The following is a 15,782-nucleotide window of genomic DNA, read 5'->3' as shown; positions in this document are numbered from 1 at the left end:
GAGTTGTTCATTTAGGACTTATTTGTCCAAGGTGGCTGTGGCTTGTTCGTGCCTCTCTTGAACTCTAGCGAAGGCGTGAGTGCATCTTTGTGCCTCCTGGTCTCGCTCCCAATCCCCACTAGAGCTGATTTCTAAGTTGGTCCCGATGCATCCTGATTTTCTTGGTCTGTCAGCGACACTGCAGCAAGTTGCGGCTTTTCGTGTGACTATGCTGTGGATCTTGACACTTTATTACTTCTCTGTGGCATGCATAAAGACCACTAGTGGGTTTGCCTTCATTGCAGTCTGTACCCTAACCCATGCCCAGTTCGGCACCAACCTCTGTGCTGACTTCTCTACCAATTAATTTTGCATCAAGGCCAGTGTAGATGCCACGACCGCCAAAGGAGGTAGTCTCAACCCTCCCTGATCTCGGACTCTGAGCTCATCTCATCTCACCCTTGACCGAGGCAGTGTCCTAATCCTTCCAGCCATACAGCAACCTCTCTGATTCAGATACTGTGAGGACATAAGTCTTCACAGATGTTTTCCTGCCAGACCAGGCACCTACAGAACCTCTCTTACTCTTTAATGATGCTGTCACAAATACTGTTTGAGGTGCTTGGCTGAAGTCGTGCTCTGGATCACCAGTAAACAGACAAATCACTCTTCACCCTAGTCCAGCACCAGAAAGCACCAGGAGACCCTGACATTCTTACACAACACCCTACCTAGTTGGGGATGCAGAAATCCACAAATAAGGTGAAACCTAACACCTTCCCCACAGCGCCATCCTGGTCAGGACTCAAGACATACTAAAATGTTTGGAAAATGTATGTTTTCATCTGCGAGTGTTGCTCTCAAATCGGTCCACACCAGCTGCCTTTTCGGTCACTACTGACATGCTCTATAGGGCCCACAGGCCCGGATTTTGCCAGCTGCCCTGATTGACCTGCAGGAGTACTTCAACCAGGCTGTTTAGGGTGGGCGCGATGGTGGAAACTTTGTCATTTGCTGTGACTTGGACACAACGGCCTATGGAAACAACCATGACGCTTTGGCACCACACCTTAATGAGGTTTGCAGGCTTCTTTACAGATGTCTGGGCATCTTGAATGGACATTCCATTAGATGGTTCTTGAATTTTTGGGGAAGAAGCGGATTTAGTCCTGGAACAGTTCAGGGAATGGAGGGGCACGTTACATTATCTGGCTTGTCAGCTCCCATCAGACACCAGGAGTTTCATCCCTTCTGATGCAATGGCAGGGTTTTTCAATTTCACCAACACATGACCCCTCCACCAGTCCAGCAGGCCTTCCAGCCTTTTTGTGGCTGAGGTTGCAGCTCTTAAAAATAACTCCCAGGGAATCTAGCAAAAAGTGCTGTTTAGTACTCCACCCCCCCCCAACAGCAGCTGCAATATCATTTTAGTGTGTCCTTAACAACACAGCCACATTGTTGGAGTCGGGATCCACCATTTCCTCCAGGGGTGCAAGCCATCACCACAGACAACTGGATCCTCAAATTGTCCATGGGACTTGGCCTTTCAATGTCTTTCTATCCCTTCACCCCACACCTACATCTGTCATGGCTGCTGATGGAGGACTACCATTACATCTTGCAGCAGGAATTGCACGCCCTTTAGGCCAAAGGGACCCCAGAGAGGCTTCAGGCCTCGGAAGTAGGAGATGGGTGTTACTCCAGCTACTTCCTGGTTCTGAAAAAGGATGGAGGCCTTTGTCCTGTTTTAGATTTCTGGCCTCCCAACATATTCCTGTAAAAGGACAAATTCATGATGGTCATGCTATCCCAGGTCCAATCTGCTGTAGATGCCATAGACTGGACGGTAGGTTTGGGCATGCAGGACACTTATTTCTATATCACTGCCCTGCAAGCCCACAGGCGTTACCTGTGGGGCTAAGATGATTTTCAGTTCAGTACTCCGTTATGGCCTCATCAATGCCCCTCAGGTATTCATGAAAGTGATGGTGGTGGTCGCATTACACCATCAGAGGTTCTTACCCTACCTTGAACTACCTGTCAAGGTAAGCTCGCCCCAGGCAGTCGGCAGCCACCTCCAGAGTACAGCGGACCTGCTCAGCTTTCACTATCAATGTACAAAAGTCACATATGACTCATTTGCAGATGCTTCCATTCATCTGATCCTTTTTGAATACAGTATAGTTTTATGCCTTTCACCAGAAGCAAAGAGTCCAGGGCCATCGGGTTGTGATCCTGCTATTCAGTGCAGATCCAAACCTCTGCCCTGAAACCTTTCATTCCTGTCTCATAAATTCCTAAATATTTTCATAAACAGTGGTCTTAGGGAAATGTATCCCCCAAAAGTTACAGGGTTTATATTGTGCCACGTTTGCAGGAAACCGATGTCGGTCAAGGATCCACATGATGTCTGTCTTTGATACTTAGGTTCTAAGCATAAAGTCTTGCAACAACAGGTGGCTATTATACAGTGTAAAGCAAACCTGTATGTAGCCAAACTCAAGAAATGACAGTGGTCACATTTGAAGTTCCATACCACTCCAGGTCCACATCACGGACCCAGACACTGTACTGTGGTAAATCAAGGACTAAGCCGGAAGGCACATCCCAGTAAAAGCACAAATAATCTCAATGAGACTCTACCCCTCCCACTCCAGGGAGAGTTTGAGCAGTCAAAGTTGCAATGCTGTAGCTTTTTCAGATCATTCTGGATTCCTCTGGCACACCTTCTTGTCCCATGTCTCCATTGAGGCCTTCTCTTAGCTTTCCACTATGGCAGCCCTTCCCGGCACAGGCTACTCCTGTGCCAGGCCTAGCCTTTGTAGGCCACGCTCCCTTCAGCTGATTCATGTCCCCCTATAATCTGGAGCAGAGATTGGCTAGGTTTTAGAGACACTATGAAATTACCAAAGCCTTGCCCTAGTCTGGGAATAATCCTCTGAGAGCTTAGTTACAGCCCTCTGAAAGCTGACTCTGTTAAGCATTCAGCATGTTCCCCATAAGGACAGTACAGCAAGATATAGGATAATTTGTACCCCCATATTGTCTGCACTTGGGCATTGCTTTCGTACCTACTTAGAGGCAGAAATATACTGTTCTCCACCGTCCCACCACTCTCCCACCAAACTACCACTTACTCTTATGAGAGCATCTTGTTTGTGGTGATGGGTCGTAGAATTGAAAATGCCTGCTGTGGAAGCAAAGGAGAACTTGCTCACAGAAACCTTTTAAAAAACATGTCCTTCAGCTTTCAAACCCTGTCAGCCCATAAAAGGGGCTTTATTGGTGGCATGTTTCAAGCCAGTGGCTCCACCTAAGAGGAAAGTGAAGTGCATTGATGCTCTGGGAAAGAATCTTCTCTTCTGTCAGTCTGGCACTGAGGTCCCTTAACTGCAGTTTGCTTTCGGTGTAATGTCCCACAGAGTATGTGTACATGGTGAACAAGATCTTGTGTGTTCTACCCGAGGAGATTTAGAACTTGTTTGCTCAAACAGTTCACCATTGACAGGGCATGGCCAGGTATATTTTTCGGGTTGGTTTGGGCACCATGTATGTATTGAGTGGCATTTGGATGCCAGTGTGGTGGTCTGGCGCCATGGCTGGATGCACTCCATAGGATTCTCTGGAGACATGCAGATGTCCTTAATGGACAATCAGCTTAATGTCGCCAAGCTTTTTGGAAAAGAAAGCAGACTTTGGCTTCCAGCATTTCAGAGACAGACATAGTTCAGCTCACTTGTTAGGGTTCTTGGCTCTGGCCTTCCAGTTTCACCAGTGCAACCAGAATTCCAAGGCTCTTCTATGGGCCTTTACAGCAGCCCGCACCTCTCCTTCTAGGCCAGCGGTCTTCAAACTGGGGGCCTGGCCCCCCTAGGGGGGCTTTAAGTGATTCCAGGGGCAGTGGGGGGCAGATTCTTGCCAAAAGAAGCATTATACAGATAACAGGCCTTTGGTTTCTGCAGAAGCATATTATTGTATTTTTAAAAAGGTAACCGTACTTAACTGTAATGTTTAAATAGGTCTAGACATATTTAAACATTGCTATCTTTATAAAATAATTGTGAAAAATTCTGAGGTGGGGCAATGTTTTTTTTATTTTTCAACTGGGGGGGGCGAGGCATTAAAAAGTTTGGAGACCACTGTTCTAGGCACTAGTGGTGAAGGTGGTGGCAGTAGAGTTAGCCAAAGGTAGGGCAGCAACCCTCCTCCTCTTCATTGCCTGCATTGACTGCTAACACCACTCTGATGGTGATCTGTCGCCAATAGTATGCACGATTTATCGAACCTGGTATAAGGTGATAACACCGTAGGTGCTCACCACACACTAGGCCAGCTTCCTACCTTACCCATGTTCGTTCTGGTTTTGCTCAGACTTTAGTGGGTCATGCCACCATCCTCTGCAGAGAAGTACAGACTCTAGTGACCAGATGGGCAATAGAGTCCTCAAGGAGAAGATGGGCACAGGGGACTAATCTTGGTACTGCTTTTTTTTTAATACTGTTAATTAGATTTTACACTTTTACCACCCAGTTGTAGCATAGTAACTCATACACCTGTATCTCCTGTTATTTCTTGCTGTCCAAGAAAGACAGCAGGTTGAGACCTTTCCTAGATAATGGATCCCTAAACATCTTCCTCTTGAAGGACAGAATCAAAATGCTGACCTACACTCAGTTTTTCTTTGTTCTAGATCATGGGGATTGGATGATGATCCTTGGTTTTGCGGGATGCGGATTTTGATGTTGCTGTCCTCCATACTCACAAGTGTGTCTGCTGCCTTGTGGTGGGGTCAGAAGACTTTCAGTTCGCCATTCTTCCGTTAACCAAAGTGATGGCAGTGGTTGTGGGCCAACTTTGCAGGGTGTGTAAGGAAGTACATGTATTTCCATATATTAACAACTGACTGTTGAAGGTCAGCTTACCTCATTCAGTCGAGAACCACCAAAGAAGACAACCTTATTGCTGTTCTCTCAGAGGTTCTGTCAACAATCAGTGCTTATGAAGCTCTTCACATGGCCTGTCCTGGACACATTGGCTTTCAAACTTTTCCACCACCACAGAAAGGCCAGATAATTCAGGACATGATCCTGATATTTCAAACTCCAGTCCTGTGTTCCAGCCCCAACAGTTGAGACTTATTCATCTGCTGGCCTCCTGCATCCTGCTAGCTCATCAGAGTGCTGCAACAGAACCTTCGCCTTCAGTGTGAGCAGCACTGGGGTTAACAGCATTTGTATTTTGTACAAGACAGCCAAGGGCATTCATGGCTGGATGAAGGATGTCACCCTCAAGTGGACAGATTATAGTCCTTTCAAATAAGGAGCTCACAGTGGTGAGAAATGTATCATCTGTGGGGTGAGGATGGTGTCACCAGAAGCCTTGAGTTCCCAGTGGAGCAGAGGCACAGTATCAGCCCTATGGAGACATGGCCCTATTGCCCATTTTCTCTCCATCAAGGGCATACCTGTTCAGATTCTGATGGAGCACCACCATCACCTAGTACTACTGGAACAAGCAAGGCAGAGTGAGGTCAAATTTGTAATACCTGAAGGCTCTTAAGACTCCGGTGATGTAGGATCCCTTGATGGATTTCATGGATTTCCCTAAGTCTCCCACAGGGAGTGGGGGGTGGGAGTTCCTTTAACACCAGAACGGATATGCTGAGCAGGTGCCGTATGGCCAATCACAAATGGATTCTGCATCCAATGGTGGTCCAATGCATGTTCGCCTAATGGGGCATTCCTTGAATGGATCTTTCCATCATCTCTGAGAACTGTCTTGCATGTTTTGCACCCTGTTGTTTGAGCTTGATACAATGTGTTTTGGCTTCCGTTGGACTCTAGTTTAGCCTGCATTTCTGCCTCTGCTGCTGCTTCCTCAAATTCTGGAAAAAGGTCAGGAGCAACCAGGCACAGCTCATTTTGAAAAGCCCCAGACTGGGCTCAGAGAGTCCGGTACTTTGAAATGCAGAGCCTGTGAATCCACCCTCATCTCTACCTGCCTCTTCGTGAGTTTTTTCTGCTCGAAAAACAGAGCATTGTTCTTCATCCAAACCTCCACAACCTACAGCTCCATGTGAGGAGATTAAGCAGAACCAGTGGAGGGGGGTTTGCACTCTCTAGCGAATTGTTGGATATTTTTTCACCTTGTGATGCCAATCTAGAAAGTTGATCTGTTGTGGTCATGGGCAAAATTTGTGGCCCAGTGTGAGGACCAACAGTTTGATCTGCTTCAGGCTATGCTTTTTGATATACTTATATTTGTTCTGTCCTTAGCCTAGCAAGGTCTTACAATGGGCACTGTGAAAGATAACCAGTTGGCACATTCAGCATTTATTCGTTTGCCTGATCAACATCAGTTATCGTGTTTTTGGAAGGAGTTATATATGTTTCTTCATGCCCCTTTTTGTATGCCTCAATGGGACCTTAATTTGGTCCTTTTAGATGTGAACCCTAAATATTCGTATGCACAGCTGTTCTTTGAGGCTGCTGACTCACTGGACCGTGTTGCTCATAGCAATGATATCGGCACTCCTTGTAGGTGAGCTGTAGGTGCTGTCAGTGCAGCTGCATTATCCTTCCTTTTTCTCGTATCCGTTGATGCTCTGGATTGTGGCATCCTTTTTTCTGAAAATGTTGTTGTCCATTTATGTAGGGGAGTCAGCCATGCTTCCAGCTTTCTTCTCTCTGTCACATCCCTTTAAAAAGGGGGAGAAGCTTCATCAGTTAGGTCCAAAGGGAGCCCTTAGTTTTTATATAGATGACGCTTTGGAGGAGCGAATGGATGACTAACTCTTAATCATATTCACTGGTGAAGGGAAGTGTAGTTCAGAAATGGCTTTATTGAGGTCGCTCATTCTCTCTATCAAAATGTGCTATATCTTGGCCAAGAAGGGCCCCCTGAGGGCTTAAGAGCTCGTACCACCTACTCAAAGGCCAGCAGTAAGTCATTGGACATCTGTTAGTCTGATACATGCATGTGCTTCCACAACTTTACGAGGCAGGGTTTTGATTCTAATACCCACAGGGATGACCACTTTATCTATTCAGTCATACAGGACTTCCTGGAATAAATTCTCCTGCTCAGATGCACCACCATTTGGAGGGCTCTGCTTGGATATCTATTCAGAAGGTGAGGAATTTGTGGGTAGAACTATCCATCAGAAGAGCAAGTTACTTTCCTTCGGTAACTCTCTTTCTGATGACTACTATAGCTATGCAGAGATTTCTCACTCTCACCCTTCTGTTGTGGTCTTTGAAGTAGAATTCTAATTTTTAGGTTGTATAGTCTCATTTTAAACTGAGCACACTCTGGTTTCTGGTCCTTCTGTTGTTCCAAGTCGGAGGGAGTAGAATTTATTTTTAAAGAAACTGACGTTAAGTGTTACTCTCCACCGTCATTTCTGGAGCCTCGAGGACTCCACCTGTTGTCACTTGGAAGCAGTTAAAGAAAAGAAATTCCAGATTCAGTCAGGCAGAAGTTAGGGAATATTTAGTTAGCTAGATTATCCATCATAAAGATCCTACTTAAGGTAAGTAACATGTTTTACAATTACAGTAGTGATTCAGGCGTAGCTTGCACTTCTAAACAGGTACATCTTGTGACAATTGCCCTGTAACTCTAAAACAGAAAATGTAAGTCTCTTTTCAAAATCGCTGGTGTAAAGGCCTTTATAGAAGGCCAAAAAGGGTCATTCTACCTGGAGTTCTTCCAGCTCTTTATTTAGTCTGTAACACAGTTCTCACCAGGTTAATATAGAGGTGTTTTTTTTGCCTATCAATTACGGCTCTCTGCAATTCCTCTTCTGGAAAATGGTCTTCCTTGTAGCTATCACTTCCCTTCACAGTCATTGACCTCCATGCTCTTCCAGCAGGAGAACCTTGTTTACAATTGCACAAGGATAGTTTACTCACCCTTGTTTGCCAAGAGTAGCCTCGTCCTTTCATGTCAAACAGTCTATAGACCTTTCATCTTATTTCTCAGAGACTCAGTCTCCTATGGAGAGGGCTTTACACACCCTACATATTAGGAGTGGCATTACGTACTATATAGATAGAACACATGGCATCATCAAAACGAAATAACTCTTTGTTGCTTTTGAACAACCGCGTCTTGGCAATCCAACTCAAAAGTGAGACTCGCACAGTGAATTGTTTTGCGCATTCAACACTGTTATGCAAAATGTACTCTCTGGATAATCAGGCTTATAAGGAAGTACAATTGGACGAGCAGTTCTTAGTCCTTTTCCAGCCATCTTTCACCTCTGCTGGTTAGCCACTACTTAAAGGTTTTGGTACTGCTTTGTAGCCAAAGCATGTGAAGTATGTGATTTCCAGCACCATGTGCTGCAAATAAAAAAAGCTATTTACCTGTAACCGCTTCCATTGCTATTAATTCATATCCACCCCGTCAATTGATTCTCTCCCACCCCTTTTTTTTTAAACAATGCAGAGACTTCTTTCTTGTTTTGCACCTCATACACACAGTTAACCTATCAGGGATACTGGAATTTGAGGTGGAGTCTTTGTTCTGGTGCATTGTGGGTTTCAGTGTGGTTCCACATGTCATGTTAAAAACAAAAATACTTTTTCAAATAAACTATTTGTAACTTTTCAAATTCAGTGTTATATATGGTCAAATAAAGTGTGCGGAGCATGTACGTCTTCTGCAGTGCAAGATGCAAAAAGATTGTTGCAGATTTTTCTTTACATAAACCCGATGGAGAACAAAGGAATAAAAAAGTTACAGTTGAACATAGTTTATCAAATAGTGAAACCCCTACATAATTGGTGTTACTAAGAGTAAATATTTATTTTTTCTCTAGGAAAGTGCAGCAATAGGCAGTGGTACACAGATATGTCGTCAAGCTCAAACAAAACTGGAGGTTGCTTTATACATGTTTTTGTGGAGTCCAGATATTGAGGCTGTTCTTGTTGCCATGTCCTGTTTTCGCCATCTTTGTGAAGAAGCCGATATCCGGTGTGGCGTGGATGATGTCTCCGTGCAGACTTTCTTGCCAAATTATAACACTTTCACAGAGTTTGCATCAGTCAGCAATCTGTCAACAGGTATGTGTATACAACATTTGTATTGCTGTTGAACTCCAACTACTAGGTAGATTTCAGTTTATAAAATTAAAATGCTTTGTAATGTATTAACAAGAAACATACAATGTTATCTAAGTTGCTTCCTTTCCCAGTTTCATAAAGTCAGTAGGCAGCATGGGTGTTGGTTCATGGACATTGGTTCAACGGTCGTCTAATGCTTACACTCATGAAATCCTAGTCTTTGTTCTTAATTTGAACACCGAAATTGATTGACCCATTATATGTCTTCTCAGAAATCAATACAGATGCATACTTTTGTAACATTTACAGCTTGTTTAAAACATAGCTGCCAGATTACTAATGAAACTTCAACCCTATGTTTACATCTTACTATAAAAACAAGCCATGTGCTTTCTCCCTGTGCATATTTGCATTAAGCTGAAATCTGTATTCCTTATCCACTTTGCCCTCTGTAGCACAGGTTTTCATTTCTATAATATGAAGAGATTCATCGTTTTTCCCAAATGCCCATCTAAATATGCTTTGTCTAATCTCTTAGAAGGTACTTGGTTCAACGTAGTTAGTGTGGACACGTATCTGGAGTCTCGTGGTCCTTTACAAAGATCCTGTTCTATGTGGTTGCCTTAATGCCTCAATAAGTCAGCAGACTATTCATTGCTAGCCATACATAGATCATTTTCATGTTACCGTTTTTACGAGTGGGGGAGGAGGGGCAGTTTACATTTACCCCCAACACTTGGGAGACTGTACAAGCTTAGGTTGTCAGCAGACTAGCTAAAATCCATTTTGGTTTTTATGGGCAGATTTAAACTTGAGTCTTGCAAATGCATTCCCTCTTCCTGAGAAGGTAAAGGCCATCAATGAAACAGTGGTCCATCTCTTGACAAGCAAGATGCCTGCAGAGGCTTCTGGGACTGTAGATGATATGATTAGGTGATAACCTAGACCAAGCTTTACATGTTCTACCTGTTTTTTTTTTTTTTTTTTTTTTTTTTGGAAGAGCAGGCGAGAACAGCTGCAACAGGAGCAGCCAAAGGACACCACAGTCATCTGTCATTGTTTTCAACCTTGGAATGGTGCAGTCATTGCCATAGTGTCTTGAGGGATGCCGTTTCTGCCTGCCTCATATGCAGCTTGTGGACACCACTAATAACTGAGAATTTGGTGGGGCATCCTTCTTAGAACTCTGTATCATTGTTTTGTGGGACTATTCAGACATCATAAACAAATGTAATTCCACTCTTGACAGCTAGATGTAGGTCTGGGAGAGTGGGCAGTGACACAGGCATGTCTCTACTCGTCTTGCACATTGCAGAGATGACCATCACCAGAGTGGACAGCGTTAGCAAGTGCCTCTAGTAGTCACATTGTTGAAAATCCAAGAAGTCCCTGATTCTATCATTGAGGCTTGTGGTTGCCCTCATGTAGATGTACCTGTGTTCCATCTAATTTCTGAGTGCATTCAGTTCTTGATGATGTACTTGATAAGTTATTTTCTTAGTTTTTTTTTCTCTGACTCTTCTCTTTTTTAGAGTTTCCCAGAAGGTGCAGGAGAGCCCCTAGCCTAGCCTGTCCTCAGAGGTGTGGTGGCTACCAGAGAATTCTCATCCAGAGCCTAGTACAGCAGCACATTGCTAAGTATTTGTAATTGTGCCTTAGCAAAAACATCTATCCACTTGTATGATTTTTTTTTTTTTTTAATATTTTTTTTTATACCCCTTCTGATTGAGAGAAGTGCATACCTGCAAAGCCATCCTTGTGTCAAAGTGGCATGGGAAGTTGTTTATTCCTAGCAAAGTTTTCAAGAAGCAACTGAAGATCCTATGCAGATTTTACCTTTGACTTGGCACCACACTGCCCTCTTGGACCTTAATGTGACCCTTGCCACACTGATGCACAAGCCTTTTATTGGAGGGCGTCCTTTGACCTAAACCCTCGTTCAGCCAGGTGTTCTTCATTGTTTTGTATTGAATGGGTGGTTCTTCTAACTCACTCTTCATCCTGGTAGCACTATTGATGTAACACTGTTCCAAGGCAATAGTTATTGTCTTGAAGGATGCTGTGCACAGTCCTCTTGGCTGTAACAGATCTCTGTTCATCAGGTCAGTATTCCTTTCCCCCATTGTGAGCTGTGATGTCCCTGAGCAGCTACTAAAGCTACAGTCAGATTGTTGGCATCATGTATCAGCCATGGCTACCTTATGCGTGGAGCCCAGCCACCATCTTCAGATAGGAAACTTAGTGAACTGTAACCCATGAACTTCCTGAGTATTACCAGAGGATGGTGCATTCTGAGCAATGATCAGTCCTGTAAGACTCACAGGAGAATTTGTTAGTAGGTTCCAAATCGTTTTTTGTTTTTTACCCTGAATAGAAACACTCAAAGAATACACACTGTGAATGTTATGATTTTATTAAAATCAACATCCTATTCTAGTGCAAATATTGTTTATATTGGTAATCATAAAAATGCACAAAATAGTGGCAATAAAATAGATTCATAAACAAAATAGTAAAAGAGAATTGCAACAGTGTTTCAGAATTTCCTTGCGTGAAAAGATAAAACGACTTTCTGGTCGCCACCCTCTCCCGCCTCACATCTAGCTAAGCTGTCTTAGCACCAAAAGGACCTGTTTAGGTTTCTTAGGTGGTCTCTCACCCACATAAGTTAGCCTAACAATACACACATTGTTCTACATTGAGAAGGTTGTTCTCTGTCTCTGTGTTCAAGAAGTTATGATGATACACTGGATAAGACTATTCTTGGATTTTAGATGTTTCCTAATGGCCTTACAAAAGATGTTTACAGCTGTGCCTGCTCAAACCAAGTCTCCCAAGAAAGTGAAGCTTCTCCTCACTGCCTTATACTTATCTGTACCCAGCTTAAAAACATTCTTCAGATATTTTGAGAAGACCAGGCTTGACAGTGAATTATGTCAAATGCAAGAATTAACATACTAATCCTGTTGCAAATTCATGTAATTCTGTAAGTCATAAACTATGTGAATAAACATATATGAGTAATGGATGCATGCACTCCTAACTATAATAAAGCAAATATCTGATATTGACTTCTAGCTGCAGATTTCTTACCTTTAAATTCTCCCCTTCCGTCACACTGGATCCAGAATATTTTCGTGAGTTTGTCGAGGGATGTCTCCTAGGAAGGCAGGTTTCAAGCTCTGTGGTTGCAGTCATCGAGTGATGTCCGTGACGAATCCGCACTTCGTGTGCTTGTGGTGTCTGGAGCGTGACCACAACCCAAAGTCATGCTCCAAGTGCTGGGTCCTGCATCCTGTAACTTTGAAGGAGCAGTCCCTAAAGCTGATGGTGGTCTGGCATGCAACTTCGCGTAGGTTGAGGTCTCTGCTGAGAGGAATGTGCCGAGACTGGTTTGGAGTCTGAAGTAGTCGTCCCCCCACTCCAAGTCCTCTGGGCGATTGGGTAAGTCAATGCATAAGAAGAAAAGTAAGAAATTAAAGTGCTCTTCAACTTCTCCTTGTTCATCGGCTGATGCGGCGATAGAGCATTGTTATATCTGATAACTTGGATCTGGAAATTTTCCTCGAGCAGTACAACATGCGCAAACCAAGGTGGCCTTGCGCGCAGCGTCTGTCGTCTGCGTTGTGTGGGCCGGAAATGACGTTGTGTGACATATATAGGTGCCATCCTGGTGCGCGGACATCAGTTTTTTTTCTTTCGTGCCAGCCAGCGCAGATCCGAAGAGGAGCTATCCTTCAGTCACTTTTTGACTTTTTTTTTCTTTCTTTTTGTCGAAGATTTTTTAGTGTTGCACTCCTGATGCATCGAGATGTTGTCACATATGACCGGATTCAAGCCCTACGGATCCTGTCAGCAGGCTATGTCCCTGACAGATCTGCACCTCCTGTGCTTGTGGTGCCTGGAGTGCGACCACAACCCAAAGTCGTGCTCCGAGTACCAGGCCGTGAATCAGAAAGCTTTGAGGAAACGGTCCCTAAAGTTCATTGTGGCCTGGTGCTTTGCTCTGCGTTGTTCCAGTGAAATAAGTGGCTTGAGGACTTGGGTGAATCCAGCGGACTGGTCGAGAGGAAGGTCCTAGTTGCAGAGCCCCCATTCTTCATTGTCCCATTCCAATTCCTTGGGATGGTCTGGTAAGTCGAGGCACAAAAAGAAGTCGAATAAGAACAAGCAGTCTTCGAATACACCCTGTCCGCCAATCAATGAAATGAGGGGAAAGGATTGTTGTAGTTCCAGGCCTCCGTCCTCGGAGCCTGCGTCTGGGTTGGCTCTGCACCTCCCCAAGCTTCTGTGAGCCTGAGCTACCCCTGCTCAATTCCGAGAGTTCTATGAGGCCATGTGCCTTACAGTTGGGGTGGTCTGTCCCCGCTGGAGCACCATCAGGCCCCTGCAGGGTCGGCAGGGGCCCTCTCGGGATCTGCACTGGTGGCTTTGGCGGGCACCCATGGATCCATTCCTGGATCCGAACCGGTGTCGTTCATACCACCTTGACCTTCCCCAATGCCAATTCTGGCATCATCATTCCAGACGCCACTCATGGCATTGACCCCGTCCTTATTGCCTATTCCTACACGAAGCCGGATGGGCGTCGCGCAACGCAGATTCCAACTTCAATAGAGACCTTGCTCCCTAGGTCGGATCATGCCCTTTGTTCCCTTGGGTTGGGGTACGGTGTGGATTGGGAGGGGTCGCTGGACCTTTTAGAATACCAGCCAGAAGACCCCATAGACTGGCGGATGGACTTGGGTGAGTCCAGTGCTCTGGACACTTCCCCTGCATTGGCATGCTTTCTCTCCCAGCCGTGGCTGTGGTGGAGGGAGCGTCCTACTTAATGGTGGTGTGAAGAGCGGCCGAGGTCCTGGGCCTCGAGCTGCCTTTGGTGGCAGTCAGGACTAACTTCCTGACAGAGGTGTTTCAGCCTGGAGCTTACTCTTCTGAATCCCTTTTGCCCTTTAATGTAGCCCTTACTGGTGTCCTGCTGGGGACCTGGTCCAAACCCAGCACCAAGGAATTCTGTGAACAGGATGAGCGCCTGCCGCAATAGGCCTGCTCCAAAGGAAGAGTGTTCTTAACGTAACACCCAACCCCTGAGAGCTGGGTTATACAAGCCTCTTCGTCCCCAGACGTAATCACTTCCTCACCCCCAAGATAGGGAATTCAAGAGGCTGGGTCAACTTGGGAAGATGTTTTCTTCCTCCAGCCTGGCACTGTGGTCTGTGAACACGGCATGCCTTTTGGGCCATTACATCCATACTTTATGGGACATGGTTGCGCAAGTGTTGCCACAGGTCCCGGAGGAGGCCCGAGCCATTCTCTCCCAAGCTGTTGCTGTTGGGAAAGATGCAACAAAGTTCACAATACGATGTGAGCTGTATACAACCGACTCAGTAGGCAGATTGGTTGCATCGAGGGTGACCTTGAGGTGCCATGCCTGGTTGAGGATGTCTGACTTTTCGGGGGATGTCCAATCCACTGCTATGGGGATGCCCTTTGAGGACACCCCATCCCTTCTGAGACAAAGCAGTCTCTGTGCTTTAAGGAGTCCCGTTCTACGGCCAGGTCCTCGCAGCTGCCCCCACCCCAGTCTGATGTTCCCTTTCATGTCTACAGAAGGGACACCCAACCATATCTGTTCCCCTTAAGCCAGTATTGCCATGCATGCTGCCCAGGGACTCCTCCCCTTTCGGCTCCATTGCGCATGGGCGTCGACTCAGTCTTAGATTGTTTTCTTTCCGCCATCGGGTTCGGACGTGTTCCTTTTCGCTCCGCGTTTCGGTTCGGAAAGATAGTTAGAATCTCAGAAAATTTGACGGTATTGTTTGCGTTCGGTATCGGGTTAGTTACAACAGATCGACACCGAATTTGGAAGAGCTCCGGTGGCTCTTCGGGGTTTTCGATCCCCCGTCGGGGCCTGGTCGGCCCGACCACGTGTCTCTTCAAGGCTAATGGAACGGACCCCATTCCGCTTCTGCCCCAAATGTCATAATAAGTATCCTTATACAGATCAGCATCTGGTCTGTAACTTGTGTTTGTCTCCAGAACACAAAGAAGATACTTGTGAAGCCTGTCGAGCGTTTCGGTCGAGGAAGACATTAAGAGACCGAAGAGCAAGAAGACTACAGATGGCGTCGGCGCCGACAGGACAAAAACACTTGGAGGAGGAAGAAGAAGAAACCTTCTCCATCGAGGATTCGGACTCTGACGAGGTCGATCCCGAACAGACGCCAAAAACCGTGAGTAAGACCTCGACACACAAAACTCACGGAAAGACCACTAAAGCCCAGGGGACGCCACCGCCAGCAGGCCATGGCTTAACCCGAAAAATAGGTGACCGATCATCGGCACCGAAAAAGGGCACGCATGTGTCGAAGACTTCCGACTCCGGTCGAGATACCGGCACAGAGCAGACTCGATCCCGAGACAGCGGGTCAGAGCAAGTTCGGAACCGAGGGGGGCGGCACCGAAACGAGTCAGCACCGAGAGACTGGAACGCCGAAAATTAAAAAAGTGTTGTCGGAGCCAAAAAAGACTGCCAAAAAAGTTTCCATTCCGAAACATCCGGCCTCGGAGCCGAAAACAAGTTCCTACACAGAGGAACAGGGACTGTCCTCACAAATGCAAGGACATAGGTTCAGACAAGAAATAGAGTCAATGGAGCCAGACTACACTCAGAGAAGGCTCCACATCCAAAAGGACACAGGGAAGATAAGTACTCTTCCCCCAATTAGGATAAAA

At 45.6% G+C, this 15,782-nt stretch overlaps 1 protein-coding gene across 8 annotated transcripts in view; it reads left to right on the top strand.

Moving 5' to 3' along the window:
- The window catches only part of NF1 (neurofibromin 1), a 1,379,374-nt gene that overhangs the window by 423,179 nt on the left and 940,413 nt on the right, over window positions 1-15,782 (top strand). For all 8 annotated transcript variants that reach the window (XM_069226659.1, XM_069226655.1, XM_069226657.1 and 5 more), the window contains exon 17: window positions 8,804-9,047. In XM_069226659.1, the coding sequence (XP_069082760.1) occupies window positions 8,804-9,047 (244 nt within the window). The remainder of the gene's footprint in view (window positions 1-8,803; window positions 9,048-15,782) is intronic.

The sequence above is a fragment of the Pleurodeles waltl genome, chromosome 3_2, assembly GCF_031143425.1.
Source record: "Pleurodeles waltl isolate 20211129_DDA chromosome 3_2, aPleWal1.hap1.20221129, whole genome shotgun sequence".
NCBI lineage: Eukaryota > Metazoa > Chordata > Amphibia > Caudata > Salamandridae > Pleurodeles > Pleurodeles waltl.
Note: the sequence above shows the minus strand (reverse complement) of the source record. Positions and strands in the feature narration are given on the sequence as shown.